Source organism: Ruditapes philippinarum, unplaced genomic scaffold (assembly GCF_026571515.1).
Source record: "Ruditapes philippinarum isolate M1 unplaced genomic scaffold, ASM2657151v2 ctg26_1_1_1_1, whole genome shotgun sequence".
Taxonomy (NCBI): domain Eukaryota; kingdom Metazoa; phylum Mollusca; class Bivalvia; order Venerida; family Veneridae; genus Ruditapes; species Ruditapes philippinarum.
In genome coordinates this window covers 221,000-240,200 of record NW_026865626.1, presented here as the reverse complement: position 1 = coordinate 240,200, position 19,201 = coordinate 221,000, and the positions used below count along the sequence as shown (strand labels likewise).

The 19,201-nt window shown below is 32.8% G+C and overlaps 1 protein-coding gene across 2 annotated transcripts; it reads left to right on the top strand.

Moving 5' to 3' along the window:
- The first annotated feature begins 1,596 nt into the window (after positions 1–1,596).
- LOC132729804 (uncharacterized) lies at positions 1,597–18,077 on the top strand. 2 transcript variants are annotated; one of them, XM_060715626.1, is made up of 13 exons: positions 1,597–1,656; positions 5,252–5,374; positions 5,779–5,929; positions 8,388–8,456; positions 8,871–8,947; positions 9,401–9,451; positions 9,939–10,012; positions 10,956–11,075; positions 11,474–11,554; positions 12,994–13,135; positions 14,420–14,502; positions 15,215–15,311; positions 16,469–18,077. In XM_060715626.1, the coding sequence occupies exons 2-13, from the start codon at positions 5,267–5,269 to the stop codon at positions 16,655–16,657; spliced, it is 1,242 nt and encodes a 413-aa protein (XP_060571609.1). In that variant the 5' UTR covers positions 1,597–1,656; positions 5,252–5,266; the 3' UTR covers positions 16,658–18,077. The 2 variants fall into 2 exon arrangements, with proteins under 2 accessions (XP_060571609.1, XP_060571610.1); XM_060715627.1 differs by lacking the exon at positions 1,597–1,656 and adding an exon at positions 3,222–3,246.
- The last annotated feature ends 1,124 nt before the right edge of the window (positions 18,078–19,201 follow it).

Genomic DNA, 19,201 nt, shown 5'->3' with positions numbered 1-19,201 from the left:
TATTTGAGTGTTATTAGTTTACTAAATTGGTCTTATTTACGTGGATATATATTTGTATTTTCTCTGTCATGAACATATGATTAACTTAAGATATGTAACGATATGTGGAATTTAACAGATACACGTTTGATTGCAGCTACATTTTCGGTAAGAAAACTACAAAAATCTACAATTATTAAGTTAGCATTGCTCATATATAGACTCTTCATTGTTCGCGGTTTATGATGATCTGATTAGTACGAAGATTGCTTGTTTGCTCTTTGATTTACCTCGTACCATATAGGTCAATGTACAAATGTATATGTACATATGCTATTCAAATATATAAGCAAGTACATGTGAACAAATGTATTGTCTTCATCTTAACAAAGAATAAATCTGGTGACTTGAGCAGAATACGACATACAGAAATGCATCATGAGTCTATTTTGTGATGATGCTGCATTTATGTAACATACGGTCATCATCATAATTATAATGATCATCTTTATATTGTAGCAGGAGAGGACTACTTCCGAGGCGACAGGTTGCAAATTGTCACAACCTGGCTTCGCAAGTTCCTCTCCTTTTTACTTGCTACTGATTTATAGAGCCTTAGAAGCTTGGACTCACTTCGTCCCTTTACCCCGAATATTTGCTGCAAGAAATGACAAAAACACCAAGTTTCCAGTTCTGATTTTTTAATACAAAATTAAATACTTATACGGCAATGTTCTTTATTTAAACATATAAACTTCAATTTATCAAAGTATAGACATTAAATTCAATAACAACTATCAAATTTAATATAAAGAACTTTCAATGCAGAGTAATGGATAACAGATATACTGTACTTTTACTTTAATAAAGAAATACTAAATAATTTACTTTTATGATACCTAATGAATTTAGATAGGGGAAGGGGCGGTAGCTTGGCTTTGTAACCTTTGCTACCAATGATGCCAATAAAATCTGACCTTATATACCAAAGTAATTATTATTTCTAATCAACCAATATATCAACATATCATTTCTAACATTTAGCTTCATAAATATAAATTAAGAATAACTACTTAAAACAAAATTATTAAAGTTTTATACCTGAGACCTTCTTTATCTTGACAATTTTAATAGCTAACAATTTACTCGATAAGTTGTATACAAACTATTTCATAAAATATAACAAATTACAATTTCATGTACCAAAAAGAAAAGGGAAATAACAATTTAGAACTTAATTCAATAAGTGTCAAAAATCAGAACATTTATTTTACAAAGGGAAACAACCTGCCCTACTACATATTATATAGTATATCATCATAATTAATCATGATATATTATTAACATCTCATATCGCCATATTGTTATAATCAACGTCATCAACATTATTTTATTATTATTATTATTATTATTATCATCATCATCATCCTCATCATCATTTTGTTTCATTATTATCATCACCACGGATCTTAATTACATAATATGTAACCTGAATCATCATCACAATTATTATCGTGATATTGCTGGAATATTGTTCTCTTGGGGAAAAAACATGGTCACCAATTTCTTTTAAGAGTTAACGCGGTACGGCGCCTTGAGTGCGAAAAAGTACGATTTAATTTAGGAACGAAAGTATTTTAGTGACCGGAAGTGCCAGCCGGTATACACGTTAAACTGGTTTGTTTTCTGTTTTTAACTGCATTAATCTTACAGGATCTATGGATACATTTCATAAGATAAAATTTCACTTGTTTGTTTTTACCTAATAACTGTCATATGATTTTGTCTGCTAAAACATAGATTTTTAAATGATCCTCGATATGCATCTATTTCGGATAGTGAAAAATCGGATACTAGTGTCCGTTTAATATGTTGACTAAAATCTCTATGACGTCCACATGTTTATGGTATTTCAACGTAATATAATGAAATTGTTTACTTGCCCTGTAAGATTTCTGAAATTTGGTGGTCCCGTTGAAAAAATACTCATTTTTTTGTGCCCCCACTGGTACTGATACATGTGGGGGAGGGGGGCATTTAGATTTCCCTTGACGGTCGGTCCGTCCGTTCTCATTTTGTGTCGCACATAATTTAAAAAGTATTTGGCCTAGAGTCATGAAACTTTAGAGGAATGTTGATCAGCATGTGTAGTTGTGCACATGGGTAGTCTCGGGTAACAGTTTAGCTGAAACTTGTAAGAGCCTCGGCTCGTTACCACCATAAGGCCACTTCTTTTATATTTCTTGGTTTACAAAACCGGCGACCCGAAATATTTGTAAATTGGAAAAAAAATAAAACTGAAATTTCCACCTTTTTTTTCCCCCGATGCAAAAAAAATTATCCGATAAGCGCGATAAATATGAGTATGAAAATTCGAATATTTTTGAGTACGAATCTATATAACACAACATTCGGACTACCTCGGATAACTACCGCAGTTCATGGTAAAACAACAATGGCGGCGCCCTTGAGCGGCACTGTTTATTTCCAAGTTGATTTTGTTGGAATTAAAGATTTGCCAACCAGACGGGCTTTTTTAAAGGCTGCCGTTGATGAGGACATCGGCACGGCTATAAGCCGTATCCTTCCTCGAGAAGATTTAATGGTTTGATTTACGATATATTTGCTAGTATATTGTTAAATTGTATTTTTCTTTTCGTCGAAGATGGCAGATATTTTTGGTACATTTGTATCAAGAAAGTTAACATGAAAGCTATACTAAGGAAAAACAACAATAAAAAGATGTTTAAATTACTGTTTTTGCTTATGTCAATAGAAGAATGACACTATTTTTGACAAAATAGTGTTTTATGTGCACCATACAAGATTTTTTTTTTTTTTTTACAATATACCCGATGGACCTTTTTGAGGTTTTTTTTTTTTTTTTTTTTCCGACCACCCAGTGGACATTTTTGAAAAAAAAATTTGTAAACCAAGAAAAAAAAAAGAAGTGGCCTAAACAGTAACCCTCAAACTAGATATTCCGGTCTGTACCGGCAGCCAGTGTAAGATTTTTATAGTATTCAGCCGTAAGATGCTTGCATTTTTTTTTTATAAATAATAAAAAAATTTCCATGAAAAAAATTAATTTGATAACTTTATTTACAATTTCAATATTAAAAATATAATCCATAAATAGAATACTTTTATAGAAAAGGAAGAGGAAAGTCTCAAGTCATGCTGTGTATTGGTATTTTTCTGAGAGCGACTGTTTTCATTTTACCGGTCTCCTGCTGATATAACAGGGCCTCAGAATGCAGATTTTAAGTATGCAATATTTATTTGAAATTCCCTGGTTTTTCAAAATACATGTTGGACATAGATAAATGACCGTAATTTTTGTATAATCAAATATAAAAATTAATCATAATGGCTTCAATGCATGTTAGATAAATTATTGTCTCTGAAGTAAAATTTTCTAATCTTATTATAAAATCCATAATGTCTTGCTATTTTTATTTAGTATTACAAGAATTCAGCATAACTTGAAGACTAATGGTTGGAATTTAATACAACTTCATACAATAGTCAAGCACATTGAGAGGAAGTGCAGTTCACAAGAACATAACTCCTTCTTGACTTATTACAGAGTTATTGCCCTTTGTAACGTTTCCTTGTCCAGAGCATAACTTGAAAACTACTGTTGGAATCGAAAACAACTTCATACAATGTCAATGGTCAAGCACAATAATTAAAGGGGAAGTGCAGTGCACAAGAACCATAACTCTATCTAAAGTAATTACAGAGTTATTGCCCTTTGTTACTTTTCCATTGCTTTTTTTGTTCGGAGCATAACTTGAAGACTAATGATTGGAATTCAATACAACTTCATACCATGATCAAGGACATTGAGAGGAAGTGCAGTGCACAAGAACTATAACTCCATCTTGACTCATTACAGAGTTATATAATATTATAGCCCTTTGATATGTTTCCTTGTCCGGAGCATAACTTGTAAAGTACTGGTTGGAATTCAAAACAACTTCATACAATGGTCAAGCACAATAAGAGGAAGTGCAGTGCACAAGAACCATAACTCTGTCCAGAGTAAATATAGAGTTATTGCTCTTTGTTACTTTTCCATTGCTTTTTTCTTGTCCAGAGCATAACTTGAAAACTACTAGTTGGAATTCAATACAATTTCATACAATGCTCAAGTATATTGAGAGAAAGCCCGGTGCACAGAAACCATAACTCTTTCTTGACTCATCTAAGAGTTTTTGCCCTTTGTTACTTTTTATTGTCCAGTGCATAAATTGAAAATTAATGGTTGGAATTCAAAGAAACGTCATACAAGGGCAGTGAGATGAAGTGCAGTGCACAAGAACCCTAACTCTATTTGGACTATTTACAGTTATTGCCCTTTGTTACTTTTTTTGTCCAGTGCATAACTTGAGAACTAATAGTTTGAATTCAATACAACTTCATACAGTGGTCAAGTGCAATGAGAGGAAGTTCAGTGTACAATAACCATAACTTCATCTTCAATATTTGTAGAGTTATTGATGCCCTTTGTTCCTTTTCCTTGTCAGGTGCATAACTAAAAAACATATGTTTAGAATTCAATGAAACTTCATTCAATGGTCAACCACATTGAAAGCAATGAGAGGAAGTGCTGTGCTCAAGATGGGTAACCCTTTTTGGACTTATTACAGAGTAATTCAATAAAACTTCATCAATGGTCAACCACATTGAAAGGAAATGCAACATATAAGAACTACAACTATCTTTAATTGCCCACAACCATATACTCTATTTCAGTTCTTTTGCAAGGTATTCTGTTACTAGTAACTTCCTCATTTCCGAAGCAGTCTTGCAGGGGTATTAATCACATTTAGTGATAGTTCTAGTTTTTTTTCAAATTGTTTAAGCCAAATAAACATTGAATTGAATATCAGTGTTGCAATTAGTCTTATAGCCAATTTACTACAGTTTTAACTTGTGGCACTATACAAAAACAAATTGGTTTATAATCTCACAACCTTCACCTTTCTGACATTCTGAGACCCAAACAAATTCAGCACCTTCAGTGCTTTGATTATTGAAGCAGCTGAAAACACAGTGTTGACTTGGAGGTTTCCTTGTCAAATGACGTTAAACTCATGAAAAAACCTTGCGAATTATAAATATTTATTCTATCGTGAACGCCATTATATGATTATGGAGAACTGAATATCTGAGGATTCAATATAAATTATTCTGTTTCATACACAAATGTACTTGGCCATTTTTTAAAATTAAATAAAGTCAATGTAGCATTGTTACATTACAGAATTCAGATAACAAAATGCCAGAAACACGACAAAGGAAAGGTAAAGAGAAGAGAGCTCAAGTTGAGGAGACAGTCAGCAATGGAAATGGTGTGGACAAGGAAACATCAAAGAAAATCACAAAGGTTCTTTTTTCAATTCATTCTTGATTATAATTGATTACAGTCAAGCCTGTGTATATCAAAGTTCTTGAAGTTAGGTAAATATGGAAAAATTAACAATTCACAACAATGTTTTATATTGGTAGATATTTTAGGGAAAATATGCAAATTTTGAAGTTGGGAATGGGTTTGTTTTACAGAGTTAAAGTAGGTCAACAGCACAAACTAACCATTAAAACATAAAACAGAACCATAAAAACAACAAAAACCAGTTATTTGGGATCTCTTTCTGTTGGTACACTTGTTTAAACTGCATTTTCATTGGAGGACTATTGAATTTATTTGCCATTTTGTTATAGTTTTACATACACATGTATACATGTAGAATTTTAGTGTTTTTTTACCACTTATATTGATATACATTTCAGTCTCGTATCACTAGACTCAAAGACCATCAGTCAAAGACTGGAACAAGATATATACTAACTATGTGTAAATTTCTAGTAGCTGTCATGGTCATCCCACCTTTCCTAAACTATGCAGCTCTTCAAAGGGAGGCTAGTATGCTTCAGCCAGATGGTATAGTATATTTGTGTATTTATTTAAGAAATAATATATCCCAAACAGTGATTTTATCGCTCAATAACATCACTGTTTGTAGTTCAGATGCGAAATATATCACAAGGGCATAGCCGGAGTGATATAATGATAGGCATCCGAACGACAAACAGTGAAGTAATCAAGCGATAAAATCACCGATTTGGATATATTATTTCGATTCTAACAGGACATCTACACATAAATGCTGCCATACCTGATATTAACCTAAATTGCGCCTGATTTGTTTCCGTACTTATTTTCAGCACATCACATTTTAGTGGTTACATCATGTGAATAATAATTACATCACATGTCTAAATATAGAACATCAAACTGTGATTTTATTAACCAGGTTTTCCGAAGGAAAAAACTGGTTATTAGATTGAGGTATGTTCGGCGGGCGGGCGGACGGGCGGGGGCGGGCGGCGGGCGTAAACAATTTCTTCTGTGCGCAACTCCTCCTACATTTCTCAACGGATTTTGACCAAACTTTCACAGAAGCTTTGTCATCAAGTGCCCTGGCGCATATTGTCGGGGTTTTTGCGATTAGATAATATTTGACCTAATTATGGCCCTTTGTTTTTTTTTCCTTATATAAAATATATAGTGAACAATTTCTTCTGTGCGCAACTCCTCCTACATTTCTCAACGGATTTTGACCAAACTTTCTCAGAAGCTTTGTCATCAAGTGTCCTGTCACATATTGCCAGGGTTTTGCAATTGGTATATATTTGACCTAATTATGGCCCTTTGTTTTTTTTCCTTATATAGAATATATAGTGAACAATTTCTTCTGTGTGCAACTCCTCCTACATTTCTCAACGGATTTTGACCAAACTTTCTTAGAAGCTTTGTTATCAAGTGCCTGGCACATGTTGTCGGGGTTTTGTGATTGGATAATATTTGACCGAATTATGGCCCTTTGTATATTTTTTCCTTATACAGAATATATAGTGAACAATTTCTACAGTGCGCAACTTCTCTTACATTTCTCAATGGATTTTGACCAAACTTTCACAGAAGCTTTGTCATCAAGTGCCTGGCACATGTTGTCGGGGTTTTGTGATTGGATAATATTTGACCGAATTATGGCCCTTTGTATATTTTTTCCTTATACAGAATATATAGTGAACAATTTCTACAGTGCGCAACTTCTCTTACATTTCTCAATGGATTTTGACCAAACTTTCACAGAAGCTTTGTCATCAAGTGCCCTGGCGCTCACTAAATTCCCATGTTTCTTTCAAGACATCATGCAAGTATTTTTTTTAAATTGTGAACATACTTTTCTTGATATCGCACAAAACACCACACGCCAATATTGTTGACAAAAGAAAATGACAAGAGACACAAAAATGCAAAAATTAAGCAAAAATAAAGTACTGTTTACCTTTCTAAAATATTTGGGGAAAAAAGGCGAATAGACAACATAAAATTTCTCAATCATTTTTGTTTGAGGAATATTAAAAAAGCCATAATTCCTCCTAAAAGTTCAATTAAAAACAAATGCCCCTTCATGACAAAGCTTCTGTGAAATATTTTGCTGAAAACCTGGTTGCATCGCATTGCGATGTTCCTTGTTGCATAATAACACACACTAAAATGCATGTCATGTTTGAATAATTGATAAAGTTATTTGTTATGATGTTATATTTAATATGTCCTACTCCATATTAAACAATTTTTATTTGTTGTTAAATATTGTTTAATATGTCCACATTAAACCATTGACAATACTTTAAAACATAAAAGCATATTCGAAATTAAGTAGATTTAATTATCATGATGTATAACATTTTATTTCATACTTTCCAGTGTTTTACTGTTATATATCAAATGATTTTATTCTGATTAACCAGTAGTGAAATTTATAAAATATTATTTTCACTGTAGCCAGACTACGTCTTAATGCTGATGAAAAGAAAATCGTAACTAAATGGAATAACATGCAAATATAAATGCTGTCATACGTAAATTTTGCTTCTTTAGGAAAAGAAGGTTGATGTCATCATACATCAAGTTTAAAATGTAACAAAATTAGAGAAATATAACAGAACTATATTTAAAAATTGATGATGTGACGCATTATGTGATGACGTCACAAAGGAGAATACGCAACATTACGCGGCAAAATCAAGAAAAAATACTTAAAAGTACTTAAAAAGCATGAAATAAAAATAAAACTTATTTATTTTACATATAAGAATGAAATATATATTTCATTTGTGAACACCAGCTTTTTTATTTTCACTCGTGAAAATATTGCGTCTGGTGTTCACTCAGTGAAATATATTTCAATGTTACATGCAAAACAAACAAATATCCTCTTTATATAATATGATCATGGAATTGTATGGAAATGTTACAGAATAACTTCAATCTATTATAAGTGATTACAGTGATAGAAGGAAGACATGTAACAAAAATATATTTTCAGGTGAAATGTATGATATAGGATGGGGTCAGAGGCTTTTTATGTCTTGTAAAGGAAAAGGAGCACCAACTGGTTAGTTTTCTTATATATTATTGTACTAGAATGCCTATAAACAGAAAAGTGTCTTCATTCTAGAGAAATATCATGATATTTTTTATTCCATGTGAATGATATCATAATTTATGACAATTCAGACAGTTGAACTTGATTGCAGGGACATCTTACTTTTGCTAATTTATTTTACTTTCATTGTTACTTTTTTGTCAGTTTCACATACTAAGTGGGGGGGAAAAAAGCCTGATCACATAATACTTAATTCTACCTTGGCACAAAGTGATTTATTTAGTACCTATTTTATTGAGGCAGTACTGAACCAGTTCATATTTTCCCAACAATTTGTTGCTTTCTTTTATACAAATCATTTTCCTATCCTAAACATAACAAATCTTATGATAGTGCAGGTAATATATTATTTGTTTTCTTCAGTTGTTTTAGATGCTCCAACAGGCATGAACTCTGATGCTTGGTCTTTGGTGTTCGACAAAGTTGCCAAATACACCAGGGTAAGTAAAATAGTTACATAACTTACATTTTAAGTATAACACATATTGACAGAGTTAGTTTCAGTCACTGCCTTTGCTCACTGGGCCCTAATTGCTATGGGTTTTACTTTGAATTCTTTCATGTGAGGAATCTGTTAAGCTAGCTTACAGAAGGTCATTGATTCAACTGAAATGCCTACTCTTGTCTGAAATAATACTGGAAAACTTCCACCCAGGAAAATTGGAAAATTGCCATGTGACCATAGTATGACTTTAAACCAAACCAACTTAATACAAACAAAAATTCATCTATACATATCAGCGTGAGCATCAATTTAGCCATACTGATTATTGCAAACCACATCTTTTTGAAAGTATTTATTTTCTGAAAAGGTCCAATATTTAATGTGGTAAATGTTGACATTTTTATTTAGTATTACAAGAATTCAGTTATTTTCATTCCTTATATTACAGGTTTGCATGTATGACCGAGCTGGGCTAGGATTCAGTGACAGACCTTATAAGGTAATTTAGAATTTAACAATCATAGATCATAAAGTGCATGTTTACTAGCTGTAATGCATGTATAAATATTTTCTCAAATACTTAAATCACAATGGAAAAATTTTAATACAAGAATAGGGAGAGCCAAGCAGTCAGGGTCAAGGTCACCGTTACTTTTTGTTTTGTTGTTGTTTTTTTGTGTGCAAGTCGGTATCTCCAAAACTACAGAAGGGAATAGGTTGAAATTTCACACACTTATCCTCTGTAATTATCTTACATGATAAAGACATGTCCCGTAACTCTGAGTTACTCTTTATAGAGTCTAGAGCACTTTTTGTGTGTCTGATTTTATTGCTTTATTGGTTTAATATCTAGGTATAATCAATTATAAATGGACATATGAATAATTTCATGATTAAATATTGGATTTAATTGACCTATGGTTTGAATGTATTCATGAATTAATATCGGATTTAAGCCATATATCATAATTATGATTGTCTTGTAGAACACAACAGAAGTGGACGGTTCTGACAGTAATAGTAACTATAGAAACAGATGGTTTCCATTTACTGCAGAAAGGTATGTTAGAGTGCATACAAAAATTTAGTTTCTACATATTTTAGCAGGGTGTTGAAATGATGATACCTGTCATATGTTTGTGGTTTTGACAGGAATATCAGGAATATTGGGTAGTAACCTGGCAGGTATTCAGGGTAGGGATATTCTGAATCATACATGGAACATGTCGGATATTTTTTCAAATGGTTTACCTTAATAAGCTAAGGTAACCTTTTTATGGAAAATGCCTTTTTAGATACTCCTTTATTGTAGCATATGAATTTACAACTTAATTCATTACAATGAAATGACAAAGGTGAAATTTCTCTGTGACAGTTGTTCTCAGATATTTAGTCTACTGGTTATTTGTCTATCACGGCTAATTCAGAAATCATGTTTGGTTAGTAATAATCAATTACTTGTAATTAGTGGTTAGTTAACCAGGAAAGCTGGTTACATAGTTTGACCATGTAGATATAACCAAAAATGTGTTTAAAAACCAGAAAATCAAATGTAGGTCTAATTCATTGCAAATGCAAGAATTATTTCTTTCAAGTATTTCATAAGAACAATTGAATTACATCTTTTAAACTTAGAATGATTAAATTAAATCAATTTTGTTTAAAATAGGCAAATTATGTCATGTTTCATTAAAAATTATATCTATTTCTTGTACAATTGTTTAATGATGTCTTATTTCATTTCTGTCTTTTTCATTTAGTATGGTTGCATTATGTCTATTTTATTCAGAATTGCAGAATTATGTCTATTTTGCTTAAACTGGTTGAAGTATATATGTATGTCCATTTCTTTTAAATTGCAGAATGAATGTCTATTTCATTTAAAATGGTTGAATTATGTCTGTTTCTTTTACAATGGCAGAATTATGTCTATTTCATTTAAAATGGTTGAATTATGTCTGTTTCTTTTACAATGGCAGAATTATGTCTATTTCATTTACTAGAATGGTTGAAGATTTACATCAGCTTATATCTAGTAGCAGTGACCAACCAAAACCATTCCTGTTAGTTGGAGCAGAACTCGGCGCTCTTGTTTCACAGTTCTATACTCACATGTTTGAAAGGTAAACCTTTAATCTTTCATTATATTTTGAACAAATATATATCTAAGCTTGGTCATGAAACAGGTTCTTGTTATTGTATTCACCCAGTCATTTGAGTCACACTTTGATAAAGTTTTTCCGTTACAGATTATTCCATTTAAACTGCAATTGATCTATGCAAAAATTATAAATTTGGTTTGTCTCAGTGGAGTTCCTTTAACCATGTTTACTATAGATATTTTTGTAATGTTGCTGTTGGAGTGGAAGTCATTATATTTTAATATTATTTTCACTTCACTATGAAATTATGAAACATAGTTTATTTATTGATAAATCAGTAATCCACTGAAAAGCATAGAATAAACTAAATCATATATTTTCTACTACATGTAGTTTGTATGTACATATATTTATTACAGTGAAGTAGTGGGACTGATATTGATCAACCCTCTATCTGAGGATCTATTCCAACAAGATAGAGGAATCTGGCTTCATAATTGGTAAGTTTCCCTGTTGTTAGTTATTTAAAGTTTCTGTAGAATAGCTTTTCGTTTCTGTTTGAAATGTTTAACTTGGAAGGAAAAAGGAGGTAGATGATATTCTGAGAAATCTATTAACTATTATGATGTGATTATTAATTTCAAGGTGGCCTCTGTAGCCTCTTAATCTTAATTACTTACCCTTTGTTTAGGTTCAAAAGGGCGTCCATTGCCAAGTGGTTAAAGATCGTTGAGTTCAAATCATTTATCCCGCACTGCTGTGGGATTGCATCCTGCCAAAGACATTAGTCATGTAAGCAACCTATTCAACTAGCTTATTGAAGGTTGTTGGATCTACTCAGGTGCCCAATGGTTCCTAATTTCACTTATTTCAGACATCTGAAGGCTGTCTCCTCCAGTAAAGCTGGAAAGTCACTGCAAAACCTCTACTGTGTCAGTGCAATGTAAAACTTTACCAAACAAAAAAATAAAAAGGTTAAGGTTCTAATTGTGTTCAATCATTGAAGCTTTAAAGCTGATATAGCTTACCAGGGAATGTGTTTCTTAATTAAAAGTTAAAATCCAACAAAATAAGTAATCATTTTAGGTCTCTTTGCCAATAAGATTCATTTACACGTATATCCATATTGATCATATACCTGAACTTTTACATAATGTTATATCTATGGTTGCTGATTTGTGCCATTCATGTTTTCGCCCTGCAACCCCACAAAGCGAAAAGTGAAGAATTTATAAGTTAAAATGGGGGGTGCAGAGTGAAAACACGCTAATTAGCGAGGGCACGGGGCGAAGTTTATTAAATGAAACTTCGCTCCATAGGGGCGGGGGACGAGAATTAGAAATAAAACGGCAGGGGCACGGAGCGAAAACATGCTAATCAGTAATAAGCTCCCTGCTAATAAGTGTGATTTCACTCAGCGCACCGCCATTATAACTTGTTAATTATTGACTTTTCGCTTTGTGGGGTCGAGGGACAAAAACACGCTAAGGAGGGCGCGGCGAAAACACCAATGGCACAAATCAGCCACAATATATATACAGTGTTGCATCTACAATTTCAAAGTTATGGGGGAATGTCCCCCACTCAACTGAAAAATGTGGGGGATTTTAAAAAAATGTGGGGGACATACATTTACCTTACAATATAACGTACCAAAAATAATACATTTATTTTACATTGAGGCATTTTGACAGCTATTGCCCGCTCAAAAACGGAAGTAGAAAAAATAAAATATTGACGAATACTAGAAAACACACGCCACATGACCCAGCTGGCTGCTACACACGATTAAGTACGTATTTTAGTCATAACCACGAGTGATGAAGCGGTTGAAAAGATTGTCAGATGCGCAACTTGGCGCGCATTGACTTCATTAAAATGCGCGATCTGCATAAAAAACACTGTATATATATCTCTTATTTCTTGAATATTTATCAAGGTTTGGTCACATGGTACCATCATTTCAAACAATACAACTAGGTGCAGCACTGGGGATAACTAGACTATCTATAATGTTCGGATATCTACAACACCCGATGAATATGGCGGCTGAAATATCAGAACAGATCGTTCAAAGACAGGTAGATAGATGTTTGATTTACAAGTAGCTAGTAGTTCTTCCAGACACTCACTGCTGTGGGTTCAAATCCCAACAACGACTGGATTCTTTCATGTGAGGAAGCTATCCAGCTAGCTTATGCAAAGTCAGTAGTTCTACTCAGATGTCCGTTTGTGACTGAAATAATGTACAAAAGGACACTGTGGAAAGTCACCATATAACCATTAGTGTTGGGTCGACATTAAACCCAAACAAAACAAAAGAATTCAAAAGATGGCAGGTGAGATTTATGTCAAATTACTCACTGGTGTCCCTTATATGGTTCTGCTCTGTCAGAAACTTTATCCTCAAAAGGACATAAATTTCTGAATATCTACATTTTTGATAATAATGATATGCTCACTTGGGCAGCATATCAATTAGCACAGATGTAATAATTTTCAGATACTGGTTACCTTCTTCCAGCCAAACAACTCAGATACCTAATAATTTTAGGGAGAGCTATAGTACTCAACAAGGCATCAGTGTGACTGTGTCAGCATCAGCATCACTCTTTGGAAAAATTTTGTGTGCAAGATGGTATCTCTAAATCTACTGAAGGGAATGGGTTGAACCTTCACACACTTGTTCTCTGAAATTTATTATCAACCATGATGGGCACAGGTCCCATAACTTTAAGGGTGTAACGGTTTACCGGTATACCGATATATTGCAATATGAAAAAATAAATTTCGTACCGCGGTACGATTTTTGGAAAACCGGTATTTTATAAAAATCATAATTTTCAATTAATTGCCTTCTAATTTTGTACAAATTTCACATAAAATCTTTAATTGGCCAATTTTGTTGGCGCCAACGTAAGATAAAAGTATCCGACAACTAGTACACTTAAAAGTCAATAAGCGGCCGCATAATTTACATAAGCGGCCCAGATGTGAAAGGTCACACGCGACTAGTTTTGTTTATCAAATTGTGTTACACTTTACTTTCTATTTATTCCTTACATTTTTATTAAGTTTCTACTAAAAATATATACATATAATAATAATATATAAATGTTACTCCATCTTTATATCAAAACATATACAAGACAATACGTATTGCAATATATTGCAATACGCTTCAGCAAAATGGCAATATATTGCAATACGGTTTTTGCTGTATTGTTACACCCCTACATAACTTCAAATTACCTATTTACAAAGTTATACCTCTTTTCTTACTGTCAACCACTGAGAATAGTTTAGTGCACTGTATTCAGGGAAAGCACTTATTTTAATGAAATTGCACTTAATTTTTATTTCAGAAATATTTGATGTGCTATCCAAGACACATGAGTTCAGTTGTTGATGAACATTACTTTGTTAACGAGACATTTTCACAGTTTAGGTAAGAAATGTGTCATGTAAAATTTGCAAGCTTGTTTTGCTTAAATGATAGAGATGTTTGCAATTTAACTCATCCTTGCATGCAACAAGTTAGCCATTGTTTGCAATTTAAGCAAATCTTGCCATGTAACTAGTGTTCTTTTAATTTTTAGCCATTGTTTCATGTTTGCAATTTAACTGAATCTTGCATGCAACAAGTGTTCAATAGTTTTTAGCCATTTTTTGCAATTTAACTGAATCTTTCATGAAACAAGTGTTCATTAGTTTCTAGCCATTGTCTGTAATTTTACTCATTCTTGCATGCAGTAATAGCTACTTGTTATAAGTTCCCAAACCCAACCTAACAGCAGTTGTTATATAGTGATGACCCTTCCAGTTAGTACAATCGGTACCTTATGACTGAAATACTGCTTAAACTTACACTTTATAAACACAACTTAACAACGACTTATTGTGATAATAATTTGAGCCGCATCACGACAAAACCAACATAGTGCGTTTGCGACCAGCATGGATACAGACCAGCCTGCGCATCCGCGCAGTCTGATCAGGATCCATGCTGTTTGCTATCAGTTTCTCTACTTGTAATAGAGTTGGAATGCGAACAGCATGGATCCTGATCAGACTGCGCAGATGCGCAGGCTGGTCTGGATCCATGCTGGTCGCAAAAACACTATGTTGGTTTTGTCGTGACATGGCTCATTTGTTTACAGGACGGCAAAGATGATCAGGAAAATTCCAGAAAATATAACAGTGACAGTGATAACTGGGAATTATTATGATGAACAGATGCCTGGACCCTTAAATAAGGTCAGCTAATGTTTAACTATTAACCTGCCTTATTTGTGTACTGTCATACCTGTCTTAATATAAGAGACCATTAAAAAAATGACAAAAATGGTTGCTTAATACAATGGTCTCTTAGGACAAAGCATAAAGACATATAAATAAATTCAAAATTTATTCTTTCACTGTTCACTTTGAGCAAAATCTGCAGAACACATAAAAGATATATAGAGATATAAAGATTCATGGGAATTTTAAGTGGTCACTAAAGACAAAAGTCAGTTAATACATGTGGTTTCTTGGGCAAGTTAGACTGTAATTAATTTGCCCAGCTTTGAATATGGAACAGTTCATTCAAATTTTCAGGGATTTTATTATCAAAATACAAAAAAAATAATTTGGCTACCAACAGTTTAGAGCCTTGTTCAGGCTTGCTCTTTTCCAGAGTACCAACAGTAATTTGTATTTTATGATGATAAGTGTGACATATCAGAGACATAGATTACAGAGATGGGCAACTTCCTAGCCAGTTAAAATATCATGCGTGCCTGCTAAACTTAAAACTTGTAGCAAGTAAAACTTATTAACCAGATATCAAAATCAGTAAAATAGTACATTTTCTGAAAGCTTGTGCATTTGTCTATGACTGCAGGTAAGAATATTTACAGTTCCCATTTACATAAATGATACATTAATTTTTAAAGAGAACTTCTTAATAATTTGTGTCACAAAACTATTCATATGACAAAAAAGCTGGCTCAGTGGGTCAAAGGCATGGAAAGTTACCAATATTTTAACATGCAGCAATAGGTAAAAGATTTACCTTTCAAATGGTATATAATATTAAAGGATCAAATGTACATCCATTAAGTTTTATTTGCTACAAAGTGCCTAATTTTTCACTTTTTGATAGGCATGAGTGATATTTCAATGGAGTATATACTCATCCTGGAGCTGCTTATCTCTGTTATCTATGTCTCTGCACATATGAGGAAAATTATCTTGTTTATCCACATGCAGGTTTTTATCACTTTGACATGGGACTCAGAACGATTTTTGATTCATTTTCATACAGATTGACAGGGGAGAGATATTATGACCCCTAGATTATTTAGTTAGAAAGTGACAGGACAACTTCAATTGGCCTGTATTGTAATGTGTTTATTTTGTTTTTATTTCAGGCATGGGCTAAATCAGAACAGAATTTGATATCGAAAACATATCCTCATAGTCAACATATAGTAGTGAATGGTGGCGACAGACATTTATTGTACCAAAAACCTGACGCCATTGTTGAACCAATTAGAAAAGCTGTTAAATTATGGAGATCTAAAAATAGTAACAATAAAATGAATACGAAAGCTAGCTGATGTCTGTGATAAACATGGGTGGAGGAAAACTTGTGCTCGGCTTGACAGTTTTATAAAATTTGTGACCAGATTCAAGCTTTGGCATTTGATTGGTTGGAATTGAAGCAAGATATGAATTGACCAATGAGGAAGTCCCGTTTTGTGACTGGTTTACAGTGTTAGTGGTAAAATTCTGAATCCTGAAGATGATAGCTTTTGATTGGATGTATTAGAAATAAGACACTAAATTAGCCAATGAAATACATGTTATAAGTTTGATATCAGTCACTTGTAAGAGTGGTAAAGATATGAATGAAAAAGGAAGGAGACAAAAAGGAATATCAAATGTGAAAATTGTGTCAAAATAAGTTTTGTTATCATTTGTTGACTTTTTATTATAAATTAAAGGTTAACCCTTACACAGCTAAATTTAAATATTGGACTTTTCCAGCTTTCAATTTAGAACTACTCATTTTTTATGATAAGGGATTACAATATCAAATAGCTAACATTTAGTAATGAACAGAGTAGAGCCATGATAGCTGGCTTGCGGGACTGTAAACTTTTGGGAGTTGACTGGGATACTAATCCATATTCCAGGTCCGTATTGGTCAGTTATGATCATGGTAACATGTAGGTTCTCGAATGGTAAATTGCTGAATTGTGAGGTAATAGAATCAGTTTTAGTTCTTGAAGCTTATATCAAAGGTTCCTGGGTAATTAAATTGAATATTGTTAATTAAATTACTTTAAATGAAGAATAAAAAGGATAATTGTTATCTAATCAAATAATGAATAATAATAAAAAAATGAATTTTATGTCAAACTTTAAAAGAGATTTGGAAATGTTTGATTAATGTATATCTGTGTATATATATATATATATATATATATATATATATATATATATATATATATATATATATATATATATATATATATATATATATATATATACTGTGTGTATATGTAAATTGACGATGAACGTCAGGAACATTTAAGGTTCAAGCATCAATATGATGCTCATCTTGAGGTATGTTGAAGTACATGTATATTGAGTCCAAGTATGAAAGACTTTGGCAAGTTCATAGTTGTCTGCAGATATCCTACATTCACTGTAACACAGTCTGTCTAATGGCTTTAATTACTGTAACAGTCAGTCTGTCTTAGGACTTTATTAACTGTCTCATGGCTTTAAGTACTGTAACATTGTCTATCATATGGCATTTAATTACTGTAATTAAAGCCGTTGGATATCTGCAGACAACTATGAACTTGCCAGGGTCTTAAATACTTGGACTCAAAATGTAGGACACAACCCCACACGTCAAAACCCCACACCTCAAAATTTTATAGTGGACAAAACCCCACACCTGAATTTTATAGAGTGGACAAAACCCCACACCTTCAGTTTTATAGAGTGGACATAACCACACACCTTCTAATTATTTGTTACAAAACCATACAACTCTTATTCATATGATTTGATATTGTTAGAAAAGAATAAAACATAATATTTACTAAAGTTTGATATTGTGACTTTAATGATTTTACATAGTTCCTTTGATCATGATAATTAATTTATTACTAATATGTATTGACTGACAATAAAATTAGTGACATTGTTAACACTTTGAATAATTAATGTTGATTAAGATTAATGAATGTTTACCCTTAGGTTATTAGCAGGTACTTCATGAAATAAACAAAAGAATAAATTGTGATAATTTATGTTATGCTATTGTATCAATAAGTTCAGTTATAGGTGATAATAATATTTTAAAGAGTCATAAACTTTTTTAAAGTCCTATAATTTTGCCATTTTATGAATTAATCAGCTTTATATATTTTCCATCATGTCTTATTTAATCAAATGATGTATAATGTCTCTTCTTGTTCAGATAATTCCAAACCTTTGAATTCTGAAAACTTCAAAAATGCAAACTTTTTGGCTAGTCCCACAGGATACGGACAAAAGCCCCCCCTCTAAAACTGACAAAGTGGAACCCCCCCCCCCCCGTTCGTCAGGGGGCGGGGGACTGAATAGGGAGCGGTGCATTTGTTGCACTGGTAGAATCAGTTTGATACTAGCAAACACAGGGTATGGGAGGCATAAAAGTAAAATTTCAATAATCTTCATCCTAGGTAAGTTCAACAATCAGATGACAGTATCTTTGACATTCAAAATTCTCACTAAAGAAGTTATTTACAAAGTCAAGGTTACATAGGCTAAGAATGACCTTGACTATGATTTTTTCACAGGGATACATTGTTTAAGTGGGTTTTATGTCACACCGACACATTATAGGTCATATGGCAACGTTCCAGCTTTACTGGTGGAGGAAGACCTCGGGTGCCCATCCATGCATTATTTCAGACAAAAACAGGCACCTGAGTAGATCCACCGATGTTTGGTAAGCTAGCTGGATATTTCCTCATATGAAAGAATCCAAAGACCCTGTAGGAATTTGAACCCACAGTGTTGAGGGGCAAGTGGTTTGAAGTCAACAACCTTAACCACTCGGCCACAGACGGATACATATACAAATAATGAGACTAGAAAAA

Bases quoted from the DNA above. Each gene is read 5' to 3' on its own strand.
- LOC132729804 (XM_060715626.1), top strand. From the start codon at position 5,267: ATGCCAGAAACACGACAAAGGAAAGGTAAAGAGAAGAGAGCTCAAGTT. The intron at 9,452-9,938 runs GTAATTTAGAAT...ATTGTCTTGTAG, and splicing joins TCAGTGACAGACCTTATAAG to AACACAACAGAAGTGGACGG. The intron at 13,136-14,419 runs GTAGATAGATGT...TTTTTATTTCAG, and splicing joins AACAGATCGTTCAAAGACAG to AAATATTTGATGTGCTATCC.